Source organism: Corvus cornix, chromosome 8 (assembly GCF_000738735.6).
Source record: "Corvus cornix cornix isolate S_Up_H32 chromosome 8, ASM73873v5, whole genome shotgun sequence".
Lineage (NCBI taxonomy): Eukaryota > Metazoa > Chordata > Aves > Passeriformes > Corvidae > Corvus > Corvus cornix.
Genome location: NC_046338.1, coordinates 18,251,559 through 18,273,894, shown reverse-complemented (window position 1 = coordinate 18,273,894; position 22,336 = coordinate 18,251,559). Strand labels below are relative to the sequence as shown.

Sequence of the window (22,336 nt, the reverse complement as noted above, 5' to 3'; positions counted from 1 at the left end):
TGTCTTCTGGATTGTTTTAAATTAATTTTCATTTAGTCTCATTCCATTCTCAGTTACTACATAGCAATGCAGCTTTCTGAGTTTTTACAATATCCAAATGGGATAAGATTATTCGTATATGACAGATTTAATTATCTGAGAGAGTGATAAAGACTTAGTAAATGTAAATAATTGCTGCAGTACCAATTAGCCTACCCACAGGTAATACTTGTACTAAATCTTGTAATGGCACCATTCAATTTTTAACCAGAACATACAGCACATTCTACATGCATCAGTATTGCAAATTTTAAGGTATTTGTTGAAGAGCATTATCAATTGCCAACAGAAAAATGAAACGAGTTACATTGGACAAGAGCCCTTGTACGTGCCAGATGCAGGTGTTCGTTCCACTGAGCTGTCCTCAGTGGAAAGGCTACTTGATTACTGTCTACATGAGATGTATTCCATAAGGGAAGTAAATGACTGGAAATCAGGAAAAGCCAACACTTGACGATTTCGATTTCTGGCTTTAACAGAGAAGATTTTGATCTTTCATTTACACTGTGGCCATCCCAAGTTGTTCTCAGAGTTCAGAAATGCTGAATTGTATTCTGATAGCCCTGCAACCTCGGTTCATCCTTGTTGTTCTGATCAAGGCATGATCAGACAATGCTTCAGGTTCACATTATTTTATACGATACTGCTTGTTTTTAATGTACCTTACATAGAATGAGTCATTAAAACTGAAAAGTAATTTTTAAAATAAATCGGTAAAGTAGTCTCTGTCATCCAAAATGGGGTTTTCCTCTCTCTGGGCGCGCAACATTTTGTGAAATCTTTGTCTTCTGGAAAAAAATTCCTTTTTTTCCATGAAATAGCCTTTCTGTAGTGGATTTGCAGTTACTTGATGTGTCTGAAATAAGTTAACTAATGAGAGGAAGTTCAGTCTGATGTGCAATTTCACAAAATTGCAGTATAGTCACTTTAAAAAAAAGTTTTCTATTTCCTTGATGTACCTTTTGTTCATATTACTTTTAATTATGTTCTATATTTATCTGGCCTATTTGAACAGGATCCAGAGCTGGTACGGAACATCTGTCGCTGGGTTAGACAAGCTGTTCACATTCCTTTCTTTGCCAAACTGACCCCAAATGTCACTGATATTGTGAAAATTGGAGTGGCTGCGCGGGAAGGTGAGTGACTCCAGTGCACAAGTTGTGCAGATTACTAATTTGCTGGATGAGGTAAGATAGGAATGTTGCAGGAATAACAGATAACAACAGAAACTAATATGAAAATATTTTGTTTGATGTATTTAGAATAAGCAGAGTAATCAAAAGTTTCCTAATTTTGGCCATGCATCTAGAACAGAGCAATATTTGAAGAGAACCATGTTAGACTGTGAACAATAAATTGTATATGTTTTTGTGTGTTTCCCTAAATGCTCCTATTTCTGTCATATTTATATGTTTACCAGACACCTGTAAATCCCCCTATTCCCATATTTAGTAGTGAAAATGATGTGTGTGTTCTGAGAAAACAAAAATACACCATTTGAAGTTACATATTTTTTCTTCTTTAGAGCTTAAAGTACAACATGGCAGCGAATAAGTTTGCAAGTAGGTGTCCATCACTTAGAACCATGGTAATTGTTTCTTTGTCACATTGCTTCTTTTGTCTTGCTGCACAGAAGCTTGGAGGAGGTGGCCACTGTGTTGGGGTACCTTTGGGTGTTGAGCAACCACTGTAGCAGGTTCTGTCCCACACAGCTGAAGGGCAGAGATCTGCCTGTCAGCCCCAGTGTTTGCACATGCTGTCTTATAGCCCTTACAGCTCTTTCAGCTGATGCAGCCTGCCCTGAAGCTAGTGCTAGATTTATTAGCCCAGGATCGGTCATAAGGACCTTTCTGTGTATCCCCTTGCAGTTTGTTGCTTTTGCTCACCAGCTGTTTATTTGAATTTCTAGTTATTTCAGACTTTCACAGGTTTTCTGTTGTATTTTATCCTCTCTTGTTCATATACACATGATTTAACATAAAGTGACTGACCTTTTCTTTCACAGGTGGCGCGGATGGGGTTACAGCCACCAACACTGTGTCAGGACTGATGGGACTGAAAGCAGACAGCACACCTTGGCCAGCAGTTGGTCGAGGACTGAGGACCACATATGGTGGCATGTCAGGTAGGTGTTGCCCTTTTTGATGCATGGTACTTCCTTAGAGGCTTTCGAAACATCAGGAGGTCCTTGTAGTGGACTAGAATATCATGTCTGCAGTCTCACCGAGTCCTTAAAGCTCACTGCTGGTCAATGTTTCTAAGTCATGACAGATGGAACAGATTAAGTGTGAAGGCTCTTGGGTTGCCCTTTCCTTAATGGTAAAGCACTGCATCAGAATACTGCAATAGGGTCACTGGAGAGGGAAGGAAATCTCTTCCCTCGTGACCCTCTGTTTTCCTCAAATTTTTCATCCTGTCACAATTGTCAGGCCCCACGGTAGACAGAGGCTAATGAAAGGGCATCGCAGGGGGAAATATCAACAATCCAAATGCAGTGTATGTTTCATAGCCTAATCTCCAGCCTTCCTCCCTCCTTCCCACTAAGTGCACCTTTTCCAGGAAGGTTATTTCCTCCTCTTCTCACTGTGGTAAAAATGATAGACAGTATGAGGCAAATATATGCATATTTTTTAACCTATTACTCAAGATATACAAGAATATCTTGTGTAGGCCATATTTGCAAGTCCTGCTTCACAGTTTAGTTTTCAAACCAGTAGCAAAACTTTTACACTCCAGTCCAGTGCTGGTACACACTAATGTATTAATCTATTGACCCTGTGTACTCTGTTGCTGTGACAACACAAACTTGGCCCTGCAAAGACAATACTATGAGCTTCTTGACTTCACTGGTATGGACATTTGTCTCCTTTGTGATAGAGGTAGTAGTAAATATACATAAAAGTAATAGCATCCTCCTGATTGAGTCAAATGTTATTCTATTGGGCCCGCCTCCTACCTCACCCCAAAAACATAATCAGAGGAGACCAGACAGGCAAAAATATTTTTTGTGACCGGTGTTATCCTTAGAGAACCATTGGAAATGTAGCAAAAGATGACTTTTAAACAAACTTTAATTCAGATGAGTGTATTCAGTGGCAAATTGCATTCTTGCCTCAGATAATTACACAGAATTTGGAATTTTTTAGAGAACGCTGAAAAATAAGAAAGTGATAACAATCAGAAAAAATCTTTATGCCCATCGCATAATGATTATTTCACAGTGACAGTCCAATAAGATGTTATATTTTAATATTATGCAAAATGGGAGGAAGAGGGGAACAAGAAGAGAACAGCTACAGCCCATTTCAATTTCTCTAGCCTGCCATGTTGACAGGAAAAGAATAAAGGAGGTCACAGTGGGTGCTGTGCATTAAAAATTAATAAAAGAACTATTGCGGTAGTATTTTATATAAGTAACACCATTCACATTTTCTCATTTAAGTTGCAATTTCTGAATATTCCCTCCTACCATAAGTCTGCCTAATAAAATCTGTAAAATGGCTGCATTATGAGAAGTGTGTCTCTTATGTCACAAATTTGAAACATGTATGTGGCGTAAATTACAGTGGCACCTGCATGCCCAGCTGTGAGGATGTAGCAGAACTTCTGTGGTTTACAGTACTAAATGGACCTGAGGAAAAGTTCTTTCTTTATTTTATTTATATGTGTGTGTGTGTGTGTGTGTGTGTGTATGTGTGTAAGTATAATTTTTTTTCCCTGAAGTTTTACATGTATCAGAGGGGAGAGAAAATTACGTTTTAGGACGCACCATTACCTATGATGCAAATCTGCTTATTTAAAAAATATGTAAAACATTGAAGTGCTGTCAATTTATTATGTTTTGAAAGAGCAACATGTAACAGACCAATATATAAACATTTCTTTGTGATAGTTGGCATTACTGGGTCCCAATCCCACAACTCCTTGCACAAAAGAAAGCCACAGAGCCAATAAAGTCAATAGCTCGGCAGCATGTTGCACTACTTTCTGCTCAGCAGTCAGGTATAGCAGTATACAAATTTCCAAAAGCAGGAAAGCAATTTTAAACCAGGAGAGCTAGCATGCTTACAAGAAGACAAAAAGTGGGAGAGCATGTCATCTTGTCAGAGCAAGGGGCAGGGTGGCCGTACTTCTGTTCCCGGCTGTGCCGCGGCGCAGACGTGTGGCCTGCAGCCAGACACTTGACCTTTCCGTGCTTTATTTCTCCTGTCTGTGGAATGGCAGGAACACCACTTACATGCCTACAAGCTTGGTGGGAAGTGCTCTATGGCATGAAAGTCGCTCACAGTGTAACATATTGGTTTCTATTTTGATGTGTGTAAACTTCTTGTTTTATTTTATAATCTGATAGAGTCAGTAAGTTTTTGTTCTTTTTTTCCAAATAATTCCTCTCAAGAGAGAATTAATTTTTGAAGTGAAAGACAGCACTATTATAGAAGCAATAAGTCTGCTTCATTTTCGGTGTGTTTTCCCAAAGCACAGCTGGTTCATTGTTCTGTCGTGCACAAACCTAGGGCAGATAACAGCGAACAGCCAAGCTGGATCAGGCTTTCTGGATTTTTCCATGTGTGTAAATTCTGGACTGGCAGTGATGCTCACATGGCACAGAGGTACAGTGAGTGAGGCAGGAGTCCCTGTCCTGTAGGGTGCCACACTCAGGGTGCTGTGTGACCGTGGGTGGGGTGGGAGCTGGCCCCAGCCCTGTGGTGGTCTCAGCACAGGGTCCCCTTAGGTGTCCTGGTGAGGTCTGAAATGCACCTTGACTCAACACTGGTGACCCTCAGCATTATCCAGCCCCTGTGTCTGCCTGCTGGCCCTGGCAGCGACCAGGGCATGGGACGAGAAGTTGGTCCAGTAAAGGACTGAGGTTCTCCAGGGATTTATAAATGCACTGTGTCCACAGTTCGTTAGGGCAGTGCAGGTTGCCTTCTCCAGGTGAATGCAAACTCCCTCCTCTGAGTTTGATGAAGGTTTCCAACAAAGAGCAAGTAACTAAGATGTGTTAGTGACCTGGCCTAGGAGCTGCCCAGAATTTTGACTGACAGACTTCCCTGTCCTCCAGTGTTCAAAAGTGTGCTCCTACGTGGCCATATACTGAAAAAATATTTTCCACATAACATTTCCCCTTGGCCTCCTCATCCCTTCTGTTCTTGTCTGCCTCATGCAGAAGCAGCTATATGCAGGAGGTTCATTCTTCATTTTTCTAGATGAGAGACATTGAAACAGGATGGTTCTTTTTTTTATATAATTCCTTTTAATTTACTAAAGGACAGGTAATTTCCTATGATTTATCTAACATACACAAAAATAATAATAAAAAACAAGTTTATTAACATCATTACCAAATCCTGAGATGTGTTGAGAACAGATTTTTGTCTCTGGTTTTTTTTAAACATTTTTGAAACAATCTTTCAAAGAAGAAGAGACTTAATGGGATTACTTTGAAACCCCCATTTAGTTTTGAGTTGTCACAGTGAGTGTTTTCTTGCCAGCCAGTGCTCAGGCAGTGACCTTCCTGTTTTGATCTAATCTGATCAGCTGAAAATTGCTAAGCTGCAAGAGGCATCACTGTTTCCCCCTTCCTACCCTCCTGTTTCTTGGGTGGTTTTGACAGGGAAGGATCCCAGTATCCCAGGTGGATGTGTGACTACCAGACTGTAGGATTAGTCTCTCTCTTCTCCACTTCCCTGCAAATATTGAATTATTAATACAAAGTGAAACAGCTCTCACAGGATACACACTCACGCTAACACAGCCTGCTGACCTGCTCATGAGCCTTACTTGGGAGAGCCAGGTTTAAATCCCAAGTGTGAGCCCAGGTTATAGCTGGGCCCCCTGGATTCCAAGTTTACCCTCCAAATATTGAGCACTATAAAATCTCATAGGTTTTTCTTCTTCTTTCTCCTCTATCCTGGTGACAAAAAAAATATATTCAGGGAAAATTTCACTTTAATTTTGATAAATTTCTGTTTTCTAAAGAAAATTAATTTCCAATTTGCACTGTGGAGCATCGGATGAGTCCGAAGGCTATGGTAGCCCTGCAGATTTTTGTGGCCCTGTTATATGAGAGGACATTGTGCTTAGAGGATCCCCCAGTCTTCATCCATTTTTTAAAATAAATTTATAGGAACTGCCCATTACTCAAAAAGTGTAAGTGTCCTAATGAATTCTACAAAATATGGTTAAGGAAGTAAGCCCTTATGATGAAAGAAAAATATTTAAATTAAGATACAGTTTTTCAAGCTGTATAACTGTCATATGTGCTTGCAGCATTAGAGACAGTTTGATTTCCATTAAGAAGCTTTTAGAATGGATCTAGCAGTATTTGTATAGTTTAAGAATGTAGAATACATGAGATTTTATCCTGAGTTGTTCTTATACATGGGCAGAGTATTTGCAGGGTATTTGTTTTTTGAAAGGAGGCTAATGGTGGGGTTTTTATCCTCACAAAGAATAAGGACCTCTGGCTCTGAAAGAGATGTTTTAGTTTGTATAAGTATAAATTATTTTAAAAATGCTTATTCTGGTATTTTATAGATACCAGAAAAAGATGCCAGGTTTCTCAGAGAAATGTTAATATACTGTCAGCAGCTGCAAGCTTCCCTAAGATTTCTTTCCTTGAAATGTATTTTAAAATTTAAAAAAAAAAAGTTTTTTTCCATGAGCTTTCACACTGTGCCTCCAGATTCCAGATGCGTTTTGTAAAACACATCACATTGCAGCACAATAGGATATCTATTGCAGGCAAAATAGAGCAGAGCTTCTGTTTGAATTTCCATGGTTTTTTGTTCTTTGTCATCTGTTTGTTTCTTTGTTTTTGTCTGGAAGCCAAATCCTTAGGGGATAAATTTATAAAACCATACACTGGACTTAGCAAAAACTTAGGTTAAAAGCAAATCTCTCTATGGTGCGCTCACTATGTATTCTTTTAATGCTTTGTTTCAGAAATATTGCAGTATTTTACAGTAGCAGTTCAAATACCGCATGTCTGTGTGCTGTTATTGCTTTGTCCATTTATTGTATACCGTAGTACTTTGGCATTATTTGCACAAATGTATGGGCATCTGCTAGTACATGAGCTTGTTTTCCAGAAAAGGAGAGATTCAGGAAGCTGTGTGTTATAACTCCATAGCTGCCCACAAGGGGTATCAGAAGGAGGATACCTGGGTGGCAGATTCACTCGTTAAATGCAGGAATGTATAATTGTTGGAAACCAGCAGAGGCAGTTAATTTTAGTTACTTTTTGAAGTTAGTAGAGCTGTCTGTTTTTACAAAAAAACACTGTCCAACAGCAATTGTGACATTCAAGGGAATGTTTCTCAGGAGTTATTAAATTAAAATATATATTGACATTATTAATTGAGGCATATATTCTAATCTGAAATGTACGAATTATATTGAAAGAGAAAAAAATTGAAGTTATAGTAATAAGGGCTGCCTTTTAATTTTAATTCAATGACACATCATTAAAAGAAAAGTGAAAAAGCCAGCCAAGAGCATTCACTTTACTCATCACAGTTCTGTCAGTGACAGTGCAGTGTGGATTTTGGTCAATAGAAATGAATGAAAAGCTGCCCATCACTGGAAACAAAACAAAATGTATGTATGCATAGGCACTTCTGTTTAGTATAAATATTTACCAAGAGTTAAAGACTATTTACATTAACATATATTTATAAAACAGTGTGGAAAGGGGTGAAAAACAAATATATGCAGTAGTACAATTTTAATTTTGTTTTATTATTCCTGTTCAATGTAGCTCAGCCATTAAAAGCCCTTATTTGCATATATTATGTCAGGATTCACAAAGAGTCCTCTGTTTTCTGTCGTGTCCTTGCAGCAGTCTGATTTCTCTTAGTGTGCTGCCGTCACTGGTCTGTGCAGGAGAGATCAGAGCCCTAATAATAGATTTTTGACAGGGAGCTCGCCTGCTACCTGCCCTACACAAATCCTCACTGTTCATGTTTGCTTCATGGCAACAAAGCAGACAGAAGGAAAATGCCAAGTGCTGAGTTTGAGGTACAGCCCTGCCATAGCTTGACATTTCAGCAGAACAGCAGTTTATGAGATGCATAATTTTTCATCTGGGACTCAGCTGCCATTTTCATAGAGGCTTGCAGCTCATCGACTGACTGCAAGTAGGGCAAAGGTTTACAGCATAGATCAAGGTCTACATCCTTCCTATAGCTATTTAAAAATAAGTATTATTCTCTAGATAAGGTCAGAGAACTAAGCATATTTTTTCAATTTTTAGTATTTTCTAGCCGATTTCATTCCCACAAAGAAAACACTTTACACTTTTAGCACAGGTGCCATTTGTAGTTGATTAAAAACGATCATAATTGATTTCATTCACCAAATGATTAAATGAGTCCTAGAGAAAGAATGAAGGAGGAGTCTTTAACAGAGCATATGAACAAAGCTGTGTTTTCTCCTCCTCTTACTTTGAAAAAAGCCTGTTCTGAGCTTGAAATGAATGAAAAGTCTTTACTCCTTAAGTGTAATTGGTTTGTGGTTTATTATTGTTAGAGATTGGATTTAAATTTTCACATTCATGCACATGTACTTGGGAAACCAATGCAGTGTAGGTACATGTAAGTGAGTGTTTAATTTAGAATTACACATCTCTGTGAGCTTCAGTAACAGTTCACCATGTCAGAGCCTCATATAGAACAATGGTACAGTACATTGGATTAATTAAAGAAGCCTTGCAGAGAACTGAATTCTCAGTATGTCAAGATTTCAATTTTATGTTAAATATTTTCTAAAGGCCAGACCCTTAAATCTCAGGGGCTGTACCAAGCAGTGAGCTGTGAATTTAACCATAGGCTAACTGCTAATGATAAGGAAAAGAGTCCAAGTTGAGGCAGCTGTAATACAGTCATTGGATTAGGCTATCAATCACTCGGTTCCCTCAGGAACAGGCAAAGACGACAAAACAGTGAAAAGGGAAATTAGGAAGGGAGGGCATGACTAGAATGAGATTCTTCACCAAATATATCTGTTAGTTGGCTGAATCCCCCAAGCATCAGACAGGAATGTCCAGCATTGCTCTCAGACTAAAAGCCAAGTATTTGTTCCAAAGTCCTAGAAAACCATCAAATCATCATTAAATGTTGCTGTTCTGTGCAGGCTGCTAGAAATGCAATTGGCTATATTCTCCTGGTTTAATAGCCTGTAATTAGGTTAATCTCTAAACTGCTGCTGTTGAACACTCTGGATTTACTGTTTATATCAGAGCTCATATAGAATATGTATGGTTGAAATAACTTATTTCACAGTTGATTGGGGTTTTTAATAATCAGATAACTGTTAAGCTATCAAGTCTTACTCATGGCAACCAAAGGCATGTGTCAGAAAGCAATTCAGATAAAATCATAAATTCTTCTCAGACATAATATGGTAAAAATAAGAGAAAATCACTGCAGCGTAGATTGGGGGGAAAAGAGCATGGGAGAAAGAACATGAAGGTTTTTTCTGGGTGCAAGTAGATAAAATGGGAAATCTGTTCATATGATGGTATGGCTTAACATGATTAAGTAATGAGTGCTCTCATAGTTAAGATCTTGAAGACATAGTCTGATTAACAAAGAAGGAAATGAAAAGGTAGAAGAGATGTCCGAGCATTTTAAAGCAGGTTGGTGGAGCGGGGGCTTGTATTTAAACCTGGTTACAGCAGTGGGTATAGGTGAATGTACCACAGGTAAGCTGTGGCCTGATAAGGAGGTGTAAGTCAGTCAGGAACAGAAATTTTTTCCTTCTGGTAATATCAGCCAGATTGAACCCAGTGGTGGTGTCTTTGTCAGCACAAGTTGATTGCCTTTCTGTGTCTGTCAGGTCTGGGGAAAAGGTGTCTCTTTCTTGTATGGTCACCTCTTCTAATTTTAAACAATGACTCACCAAAAAAAAAACCTCTCTGAGTATTTTTGTGTCATGTCTTTTGGAGATTATTGTGTTTAAAACTGAAATATTTCTGTTGTAAGAAGATTGGTATAATTAATTTCAGAGGTCATTTAAGTATAAATACTTTTAGTATCTTAAGAATTTTTTGCTTGAAAAGTACTTGTCATTTAAGTACTTTCAGTTTATTCTAACACAGGAATGAAAATATTATCAAAAATTTCAAATGGACATTAATTAAAATAATAAACATCAAGAAAAGCTGTGGTGAAGTCTACTCCTAGGTTTGTTTGCCATTAAGTCTCAGCAGGTCTCTCAGTGTTGCTCACTTCTCTCCACAGATAGTCACAATGAAGTCAAAATTTCTTTTGACTTCAAAATGATGCTTGAATGATGTCTAGAGACTGTGATAGTACGCAGTATAACTCTCCAGCCTTTCATACAATTGAAAGGCTACTACTCACTGAAAAAATATGTCTAAACTGAGAGAACTGTGTGCCCTGTTGTCCCAGCAGCTGCTCAGTGACTGGTTGGAAGGGTCACTCTGGCTGCTGACCTTTCTCTGGCGATCATTAAGTTAGAGTTGGGCCAAGCTTTCCTCTCTCAGCGTGCAGGTGATGCACATGTACATTCTGTCATTCCAGAAGAAGTGGGTAGGCGTGTGGTTGTGGACTGGAGCGCAAAGAAGATGGTTTCAGTGGCAGCATTCAAGTTGGCCTGTAGGTGTACAAAGCTTTGTTTGCAGTGTATGTGTATGATGCATTAAAACCTGTATACTTGTTATGAGAGTTTAGGGAGCTTCAGTATAGGAGGCTGAGGAAAGACCTGGCAAAGGAAATAGGCTCCCAGTTCAAGTGATTTCATGTCAGTGTTACAAGCTCCTATTGTTGATCACGCGTGGCCCATAATGATCTTTTCTGCTGACTTGTTCCATAGCCGAATCAACAGCAGGGTTGGTTGGTGGTACAGGTGGTACTTAAGAGTGATGAATGAGACAAGTACCTTCTGTTGAAATTATTAACTGTACCCGTCACTCAGAGCAGAAGCTCTAATTATAATCTCCATCCCTCCCAAAGATGACCCAAAACCGAACCAAGAATCTGGTAGAGTTTGTAAACAATTTAGAGTAACAATTGTTACAGAGCAGAAGTTAAAACCCCTGAGTTTGACCTGGTGTGTCTCAAGCATGTTCATTTTTTTCAGTACCTTGCTTTGCATATTGATTTGCTCTAGTCACCAAGTGTCATATGTTGTCTGTAGAGCCCATCTTTATTCTGTGGAGGGCATGTTCTCATGTAAAGAGTAAACATGTTTTTACATTTAGGGAAAAAAAAATTGCATCACATTTACAGATCAAAATATTAGCTAACAAATAATAGAAAAATGACTTCTTATTTAACATTTACTAGTCTGGAGCTTCTTCCCATTCTTCTTTCTCTCTGTGGGACAGCTGTGCTTGCAGAATAAGCTGACTTACTACTGTCTTCTCTCATCACTGTGGGGATCCTGGCACTGCCGACAGAACACCCCAACTCTCTATTGTGTGCGAGCTCCTCCCTCTGGATCAGTAGCCTGGGTTGCCTCCACAGCTTACTCATCTCTGTGAGGATGTTGAGGCTCTCACCATTCCCAGCACCTACAAAGTGCTTGATTGATGTGTTTTAGAAATGGGTCACAAAGTGTCTTGAAGAGAAGGTTTCACAGTTACCTGAATGTGTGCTTGCTATGATTAATCCTGTTGCAGGATATTTTGACAATCAGATATGGAGGTTTAGGGAAAAAAAAAAAAAACCAAAGAAATTATCCTTGGAACAAGTTTAAACCTAAGGCATTGGTTTACACCAATCAGCACCAGAAGGATGTACTTAACATCATTACTGCTGCTGTCCTGCTTCTATGTAGCCTTGGAAAGTTCTACCACTGGTTAGCAATGAGTTATTATGAATTCGCCAGGGAATGCATCTTTATTCACCTAAATCCTGCTAATATTCTGTATTTTTTAGTATCTTACTTGAATAGGGAATAAATCCTAGTGCCAACTTCACACATGAAATACAGAAGACAAAATAGAGCAGATTTGTTTAATTGGGTAGACCCTAGATTTGTATTTCACTGGGCATCACATCATCCCTAGTGAATGCATGCCAGAAGCATTTGTAGATGTATTTCACAACCATTAGGACATTTTTTTTTACCTTTCAAAAGAATGCATCTAGTATATAGCAGTCAGCTAGGGAATCTGCATTTTAATGTGCTTTTTCATGCAAGCACCTTGTTGTATACAATGAGCTGTAGAAATGTCCTACTCACACACAGGATATACAAACATATCCTACAAAATCTCTTAGGGAACCTGCTGTAGGAATTCAGTTTTCCAGTTTATGATCAATTTACAGTTTCTACATTGCTGGGTGATTGAAATTGTCTTGCCTATTAACATGCACTGTGTAACCATGTTCCCTAAGTTCCGTTTGAATCCCAGAAGACACTCGTAGTCAGGGATTGAGCCACTGTTATTTGGGTTAAGTGAGAGCAGAGGGAGAACTGTTGAGCACAATGTCCCACTGTTTCAGAATAGGAAATCCATTGCAGATACATAGAGAGGGTGCTTTTAATGGCATGAGGGCTGTCTGTAGAATGTGTGGTACCACACCTGACTCAGCACCAAGGTAAGGCTGGTACTGTGAAGAACTTTGTTTCAGGCCGCTCAAAATGAGGAGAAAGCTGTGTGGTTTTGGCAGGTAGGCATGCCAGTGAAGACATAGCTAACTGTGTTAGAGTTGTGTCTGTCCATTCCCAAATGTTTCGTGACCCTATTGAGTAACCTGTTGTTTTTCAAAAGAATGTATGCTTACTCCAGTCTGTATTTTGATTGGGCTGAGCTTACCTTACTCCCATCAGGTATCACTCTACTTACACTGGTAAGGCCAAGTCAGGTGCTTGCCTATTTGAACACCCCAGAATTGGCAGTGTTTTCACCAATTTTTGGATATATATGCCTGCTCAAGAGCTGCTTAGCTTTCGATAGTGAGTACTCAGAGAAATCTTCTCATTCTAGGCCGTGATAAATTTTGTGCACTTGCAGAGAAGGTACTGCCAAACAATACTTAAAACAATCTATTCTTTTTTTATATATAAATGGAGAAGTTTCTTCAGAACTTACTGAAGGTGGGATTTGAAGAATTCAGACCTCCAAGGAAGAACTGGTGGCAACTTACTTTCCTCAAGAAATATTAGGAAAAAGTCTACTGTGTGGTACATTCTGATTTATTGGTATAACGGAGAGATTGTTTGCATCTTTGTTGTTTATAAAAACACACTAGAGGATCAGTTCTTGGCAGGTATCCAGAGAGGAGGTAAACCCTGCCAGATGTAGGGAAGTCTTGCTCCATCTTGGTGTGGGGAATTTTAGTATGGATTTCCCTTCTGTGTGGGGCTGCCATACAGATTTCTTTCCAATGTGTTTATTTTTCTTTTGTTTCAGGCTTAGTGTTTTACAGCTCTGAGGGCATCGCTAGCTTACTGTTAGAGTCAGATAGTGCAAAAGGGTCCTAAAAAAAACCTGTCACTCTTAGTCTCTTTTCCAAACTTGGGCTTTTCCAGGGCTCTCTCCACTGTCCTTTGCTATTTCTGTTTCTCATAAATGAGATGCACTGAGCCAAAGGTTAGCGCAGAAGGCAGACAGCAGTGGTGCTCTCTTTTGCCTTTGCTACCTGCATTGCCTTCCTGAGATGCACTCCACGATGAGTCTGTGTCTGAGAGCCCTCTGGGGCTGTCCCAGGGCAGCCAAGCTCAGATAATACAGCAGATGTCAGCAGAGGTGCTAACCAAGTACAGCTGAGGGTTATCCCCTAAATGTCAGGCACTTCACCAGGAGACTCTTAGGCTTCCCCCTCATACCTGTGAGGAGTCAGGCATTCTCAGAGGTGGCTTCCTTTCTAGCTCTGTTGACGCATCAGAAATCTGAGGTTAGTATATTCCTTACGTATTAGTACATGTACTGCTGTCAAATGCCTAAGATAGTGTGTGCCTACATTTTGTGGTGAAATTCCAGTGGTTAGGCAAGTAAATGAGGCAGGGTTTACTGGTGCAGCTTAGATTTCTCTTTTTGAAAACACAGGTGTATGTTATTTTATCCCAGTCCATTTTCTAAACTGATGTTACAGGAGAAAGTGATAATTTTAAGCTTGACATTAAAATATCTTCCAATTAGTTAATGTAAGCATCTGGTGTTTTTATGTATTTTAAAAAGCCCTAATAACAGCACTGCAGTTCCTTAACACTATTTCCCACATTCTTGTTACAGTAGGTATATGAGACACATCTTCTGGTTTAAAAAGCTCAAAACAAATTTCAACAATTTAATCTCCATGTTAGAAAAAGGATCACAGCAGCTGCTATAGTATTTTGTATTCATGCTAGTTTTTGTAAAGATTCGTGGCATGCTCCCTGGGAGCTAAATATTGACAAGCATGCTCTGGCAAGCAAGATCAAGCTTGGTGAGTTAGAACAGCTCAAGTCTCTGCATTGACACTGTAACCCAAGTCTGGAAACTATTATCCTACACCATTCATTCTGGCTTTATAGGTGATACTGTCCACTTGAATTAGGGATTTCTGCTGTATTGTTAATACTGTAACTGTGGATTCATATTTGATTTAGGACCACAGTACTTGCAAGATTGGCTGTACCTTGGTGTTTGATGACATCTTCAGTAGTGTATTGTGTATAGAATCACAAAAGACAGCATAAAACCTACATGATTTCAAACCTACAAACCAGAAGTAAACATTGAGTATAAAATAATTTTAAAATCACATTTATCTTTTAAACTATAGAACACACCATGTTCTAAAACTGTGATTTTATGAAAGTCATTGATCAAAAGTGAAATTTGGACATGTATTCATTATGGGAAGTAATTTAGGAGATTAATTTTTTTGTGTGTTCTATAGGTAAAAAGAAAAATCCACTTTTTTACTAATTGTAAGATCACTGTGTTTGTAATGCTTGTAGTTTACTTTTTGAATTTCTGAGTAAAGAACTTAAGCCCATTTGGGCTTCTAGTAAACTTGGCATATACATTAAATTGATTACCAGATGCATTGTGCAACATATGGCATTGTACAGCCTTTGTGTGCTTCATAGTATTTCCTTAAATTACCATCATTTGTTTTAATTCCAAAAATGCACTTGTCTCTGCTTTCTAGTGCTTTGGACTTAAATGCAGGCTTTCCAGTGCTGAACAGATGTGTTAGAGTTTCACATGGAACATTTATGCTTTTGTGAGTCTTCCTCTTTGAGTTTTCCACACACAGTGTTATGTCAGTGATAGCTCATGCAAATGGGGTATCTTCATTTTGGTATGTACATTGGCTGCCTACAATAACCTTCAGAATTCCTAAGAATTCTACATGACCAAGAAAAACAAGGAAGCAACACAGTTTTGCCCAAAGATACTGCCCCCAAAGTGAATCAGATATGTTTTCTTTTAGGTTAGAGAAAAACAGGAAGGAAGGAGAACATAATTCCTTTGTGGGTGACAGCAACAATCAACTACAGTCCCGAATGCTTATGTGAACCCCGGTATTTCCATGCTTGAGGCTGTGGTGTGAACAGGCAGAACATTTCATCCATGAAAACACACAGAATAAGGCGCTTTGCACATTTGTATGTAATTTGCTTCCAAGAGGAGACTGCTTGAGCTGATTTACAAGCATACTTCTAAAACGTTATCCTTTAAATTACAAACAGTTTTAGAGAAAAGGGTAAGAGGACATTCTGGGACAAGGGATTTGTGACCAGGAGGGCCGACTGCTGCCTCTTCTGCTCAGGTGGAATTACTCTATACAGATTGCCAGGCCTCCCCTTGCTGTCTTTTTCTTCTGGGAGAGAAAAATATTATATTTTTGTATAGCATTTGGATATCCTTTCCTAGAAGGCACTGTGTAAGTGCCAGATACTGCTGGTGTGTGTTTAGCAGTAGCAGTGTGTGTTCTGATCAGTATTTTAAAATGAACAAACACTTTGTGGGCCCCTGGCTTTCTGTTAATTGGCCTTTACTTTGATCACTGAAGACCAACAAATGCAGCTTACGAGTTGTGTTGCTACCATTTTTCTTCAGTGGAAGCTGAGGGGATGAGTAACTACATCAATTAAGTCCCTTACTCACCCTCTGAGCTGCCCTCATTGGATAATTAAAGTGATCTGACAGAGCAATACACTAAATTCCCTTGCACCCCCTTCTGTTGCTCTAAATACATCAAACAAATGAATATTTAGGCCTATTAATGCTGTTATTTTTCATTAATGCAGAAAGCAGAGTTATGATACGGATATATAATTTCTTCTTGAACTCAGCACTGAGTTGTGTGACTGGTCGCAAGCAGGACTGATATAACCATGTTTTAATTACCAGCCCTCAGTAATATATCCAGAGCTAGTAAAGGCCTCTGCAAATAGGGTTTGGGCTTCCTTTATGCCACAAATAGTTTACACAGCATGGACAAGCAATTATTTTGCTTTCCATTAAGGGACTGTACATTCTTCAGCTTTCTGTACATTCTCAGCTAAAGAAATGGCATGAAATTTCCTATAATTGTGAAGGTTATTGAAAAGAAGAAAAAGAAAACAAAATTTAAAATTGTCGTCCATGCGCATCTAAGGCCTCAGCTAAAGCCACCGTATCAACTGTCAGTTGGAGGGGGGGTCTTTTTCATTCGTGGAAAACTAAGGGTTGTCCTGTAAATTTCATTTTAAAAAAGATCACAGAATCACAGTATATGCTGAGTTGGAAAGGACCCTCAAGGATCATCACGTCCAACTCCTGTCCCTGCACAGCACCATCCCCAACAGTCACACCGTGTGCCTGAGAGCGCTGTCCAAATGCTTCTTGACCTCTGCCAGGCAGGTGCTGTGACCATTGCCATGGGGAGCCTGTTCCAGTGCCCAACCACCCTCTGGGGGAAGAGCCTTTTTTTTAGTATCTACTCTAAAAATAATTTGAAGTGTAAGGAACTAAATATTTAGAAACTTATGTACCTAGTTATGAAACCATAATAGGAAAGCGCTCTTGTGTAATGAGCACGGCATGTCTGTCATACGGTGTTTTAATGTCTACAGTAGTTATTAGCTGAATATTTCCATTATTACCATTCTGTGAGCAACTGCCATTCTTGAAACTGATTGATGTTTATGAATAAAGCTCTCTTATTATGTGTTACCAACTTCTGAGGACCAATCTTGAAACCTACAGTGCCTTCAAAGGGGTGATGATGCCTGCTCTTTCTGGAACTAATCACATCTGAAGAAAGTGAAAGGGTGAAAACATTGTGGGTTTTTTCTGGAAAACTTTAATTGCATTGTAGATTATTCTGCTACAAAATGGTTGTAGTGTTTTATCTGACAAAAGTGACATGGGGAGAAAATAATTTTACAGGAAGAGAGATGTTTGAATATAGGCACCTAGCACTGTGAAATGGCTTGGCTCGAGGCAGTGAATTTATTTGTGAGTCGGTGAAACTGTGGTCTCAATTTTTCGTTGTCTGGGTGCAAAACAGTCTTTATAGGGCATGCTGGTTGCAAAGTCTTCAATGACCTTTCGTTAGTTTGTTTTGTGGGTTTGTGCTCTGTCCATTCTGGCCAACAGATCTGCAATTTCAGGGAAGAAAAAGTACAAGAAAAAGAAAAGAGAATGCCCCTCCAAGTGTTTATCTTCTTAAGGCCACACTGTCTTGCTGGGGCCTAGACAGTCTCTAGTCATGCTTTTAAAGTTTTTCAAAGCAGGAAAGCTGTAAGAAAACATTACAGGCAAGTTAGTGGTAAATATTGCTTGGAGAGAAGTCGAGGTTTGTGGAGGTTTTGTGCATGTTTTGTGCATTATTTAAATTTCTTCATCCTCATCCTGCCTCTGTCCCTTAGAGACAGACCTATAAAGGCATAGTGCCCTCTGGCTCCAGCAGGAGCTACCAGAAAATGGGAGCTTCTTGTGCTTTCCTCCCAATATAAAGCAGAGAAAGAAACTGATGCTGGCTTAACACTGGCCTATAATGTAATGTCTGAGCTCAGCTTGTGGGAGTGAGTTCAGCTGCTGACACTAATCTAAATGCACCAACAGGAAGCTCCCAATGACTATATTTGTACTTTAGAGACCACCTAATGGTGGAAAATTGCTGCTCCAAAGACCCTTCAGGTTCTGCATTAAAATGAATAAGGCAAGTCTTGAGCTGAAGAATCCTCCCAGTAAACTGTTTTCAGCAGGTAGAGTGAGAACCCAGATGTTCTCTAACTCATAATTTGATCACTGAATTATAACTGGTGCTCCAAAAATCACCTCCCATCCAGCCCTCAGTATGAACAGCTCTAGGTTTTGCTCTTGATCACATAAATCTTTGTCTGCCTGGATGCTTTTGTGTCAAAATCAGAAACAGCAAAGGGAAATTCTCAAAAGCCCCCATGCTTCACTTCTTTTCCCAACCCTACCCTGGTAGCGGCAGCCTGCTTCCCAAATATCTCAAAAGACTCTGGTATGGCCCTTCTTTCCAAACAATGACGTAGCCCACTGGCTTACAGGCACATGCAGATCCCCACGAACAGTCAAGGTAGGGAGTTTCCATTTATTGCTGGGAGGAAAAAAAGTGTCAAGTAACTTCCTACTCATCCTATGGCAAGCAGAGTAGGGCTGTGTGCTTCAGCTACCTTAGGTATAGCTATCAGTTCTCCTACTCTTGGTTGTGTGAGTCTTGAGAAATGGGAAGTGTTGAAATAAATGGCTATGATACACATAGTGTTGAAATAAACATTTATTTTAACACATTGTATGTGATGAGCCATTTATTTTAACACTTTTCACTAGAAGTGTTGAAATAACAGGTTTTATCAGGGGACGTGTCATCCACTGTTTTATGTATATGTGAATATGGAAATACATCTACTGAGTGTGCATATATATTTATATATACTCACACGGATTATATGGATATGTAATAATAATAATATGGTAGATGTGTATGTAGACACTAATGCCCAGGCAAATACAGTGTTTTCTACTCAGAGTCTTTTGTTTTGCAAAAATTTGTGTTTGTGCCATTGTATTTTTAATATATCTATGTATCTATAAATGGATCTAAATATATTGGTACATAAAATTGTTTATTACTAGGTAACAGCAACTGGATGAGATAGATAAAATAGAGGGATAGACAAAATAAGATAGATAAACCTCAAAATAGGACAATGATGAACTTGAGTTATGTAAAGCGAGGAAGAAATACTTTATCTGAGCTTTCTAGTTATCTAGACCTCGTTTCTTTAGTTTGCTGTAATTCCTGAAGTTCTGCTTCCCTTTCTGTGATGGACTTCCTGGACAAGTGGTTATTAAACAGCACAAGGTATGAGTCAGGTTTTGTAAATGACCTGAAAAGTTGTTGTACTGCATTTTTCAGTAATTTTGGCTTTTTAAATACAGTGTAGGAACCTCAATTCCCTGCTCAGCAGGCAGTCACATCTCTTCCAGTGTGTCCTTAGTTGTACTAAATTAACTTTTTGCGGTTAGAATTATGTATGTGCTAAAACACTGGCACAGACACGTGGGCATACACACACGTCCTGGTTCCAGGGTCGTGTTGACCATGGAGGTTAAAACCAGCTCAAACAAAGGTAGCACTGCCAAGCCTGACAGAGGCAAGGCTGCCTTTGAATAAATCTGCAAATAGCCAGAACCATTTCTACCAGACTCCAGGTTAAACACATCTGTCTCTGCATCGGAATAAAAGGGCAGCAAGACCTACCCTGTGATAAAGTGAACCACTCACATCTTTTGAGGGGAAGAATTTGGTAGGAATGCAGTTGTCCCTTTGTGATGGCTGCAGTGGTTTTGTCTGGTAACTTGGAAATATTTTCTAGATGGGCTTTTTGGTGGCTGTTATGCTGATCCTATTCACATGTCCTTTTCTTTGCATTATGCTGGGAGCTTAACTTGGCTATTTTATTGCCTTTTCACTACTGTTGTATTGTTATTTGTTTTATTGATTATCTCTGGCACTCTCTGGGTAGCAGGCAAGGTTTGTCCTGGCCAGGGGAGGGTTGCAGTGCAAAAGGTGCCAGACCTCCTGCAGCAGAAGTGGATGCTCAGCCCTGCCACACCAGAGCAGCTGCCTCAGGCTCCAGGTCATGGTGGGCAGCAAGAACAAAGCAGTCAAGGGAATGAAAGGGCTTCCTGAGCCAACCAGAGAACATGGAAAGCACTCTGGCAATTTCCAGCTCCGAGTCAAACCAAAGTAGGAACCATGAGTGGAATTAAATAATGAACGTTTGATGAATTGCAACAGAAAATGCTTTGCTGGGTTTCATGCTGACAACCAGAAGTATCGACTTCTAGTGAATCTGTAGTTTTCAGTGAGAGAATGGCTTTGTTAGGAAATGATTAACCACTTCTTGCAGCATTCACAAAACAATTTGTATCTGTCCTTTCGGTTTTTCCTACGGAAGTTTGATATGAGTGAAAATTCCCCCAGGTCTCCATGGATAAATAATATTTACAGATAAGAAAAATTTAATTTTTCCCTCTCTCTTTCTCTGATTCTAGCTTTTTTTTTAATTGAGAGAATTCTCTGATGAGTACTAAACATTTATTGAATGAGAACTCTGGTGATTTTATGAATTTTCAGCTGAAAGAGCATAAATAATCATTTATATTAATTCAAAAATAGTAAAATTAAATCCTAAAAAGGACACTGATTTTTCTCTGTGATTATGGAAGTTCCAGCTTTTTCTTCTATTTGAGTACAAATTTATTTTCTTTTAAAGGAAATATGAAGCAAAATGATTGCCTCTTTTTTCTACTCCGAGGTTGAGTTCAATTCTGTATGTATCAGAAACAGAATCACATCTGATGTAAGCTTTGAAATTAAAAGGAAGGGGTCAATAGTTACCAGAAGAACTGTTGTCACACTATCAGTGTATCAAGATAATCACGATATGCTGACAAAAATCCCGTCAATTGATATGATTTCAAGAGCCTGCTGTAGCAGAGTGAGATAGAAATTGTTTCAAATCTGCAGAATCATTAACTTTATTCTAAGTCCTGACTTCTCTGTAGTCAGCAGAACCTTTGCCATTGATTTGGTAGAGTTGGTGCATCGCCCATCACAACTTTTGAGTGACATGAAACATTAAGTAGCCATTGGTTTGAAGGTGTAGGCTGACTGATGTAGAGACATTCCATAAAAGGACTATTCCCTCAAATTCTCCATTGGTACATGAATAACTGAAATTTTTGGTTAAAAATAGTCAGAGCCTGAGTAAATTAATCAGTGATTTTTGCAAATGGCTATTCATGAGTAGTAATGGACTGAAGGACTGACCAGGCAGGGAAATAGGGAGCAGTGAGAGGAGTCATCTCTGGATCTTGAGAAGTGCTGGGCTGTGCACCATTTAAGTTGTGGCAAGGTCCACCCTGCTCTTGCTTTCTGGGAACTTCCTATAATTTTTCATGCACTAAATATTGTGTGTCTCATTTGCAGACCTCATAACAACTGTGGATAGTCTTTCTCTCTAGACACGTCTGTTCATTGGATTTTCTTCTGCATATAAATGCATTCTCTGGTCATTTTGAAGGATGTGTCTGCTACACTGTTTCATTAAACTGCTGCGTTATCGGGTAATTGTTTAAACATAATGCCATAGCACTATCAAAAGGAAAGGTGAACTAATGGCATTTGCAAATGTCAGGGATTATCTTAACACTTTTATTATAGTTTATAAAAAGTAGGTTCAGGGCATTCCATGGCAATTATTTCCACAGAAATTGGGTATTTAAATAAATTGCTAATTATCTGGATATGACAGTATTGAAAACCCTGCTAATGAGTTATTTGATAAGTGTAGCTTATGGTGGCCACCTACAGGTGGCAGAAAGAAAGAACGAGCAGGATAATTGCAATCAGAAGGAATGTGATGCAAATAGTTTGTGTGTAACCTGCAAGTTTCCCTGAACTGTTTGCAAATGCAGATTATGTAAAGTACTTTGATCACCAGTATTAGGCAGCATATACATTATGCAGAAAATGTCTTAATAAAGAATTATGTTTTCTGATGAAAACAAAGTTTTCTTATCTCCAAATTTACTTACCTACTTACTTTCTGAATCATTTGACTGATTATCTATGGTGCCTGAACTTTTCCAGACCATTTTCCTTGTATAATGCTTTTCACCCAAGTTTGTTATTTGCTGTCATTATCATGATTAATTTTAACAGTCTGGGAGATAACCATGTCAGTTTTCTTCCAAGAAGGTATCTACAGAGGGACAAAAAGTGATGTTGCTTAGATTTGGGGGGGTTACATTTCTTTAGCAGCACAGACTTTAGTGGTAATTTATTAGTAAAAAATTATGTAT

General features: G+C 39.0%; 1 protein-coding gene across 5 annotated transcripts in view; it reads left to right on the top strand.

Annotated features, from left to right (window-relative positions):
- DPYD (dihydropyrimidine dehydrogenase) overlaps window positions 1-22,336 on the top strand; it is a 354,140-nt gene that overhangs the window by 259,785 nt on the left and 72,019 nt on the right. For all 5 annotated transcript variants that reach the window (XM_039555944.1, XM_039555945.1, XM_039555946.1 and 2 more), the window contains 2 exons: window positions 1,055-1,175; window positions 2,045-2,164. In XM_039555944.1, the coding sequence (XP_039411878.1) occupies window positions 1,055-1,175; window positions 2,045-2,164 (241 nt within the window). The remainder of the gene's footprint in view (window positions 1-1,054; window positions 1,176-2,044; window positions 2,165-22,336) is intronic.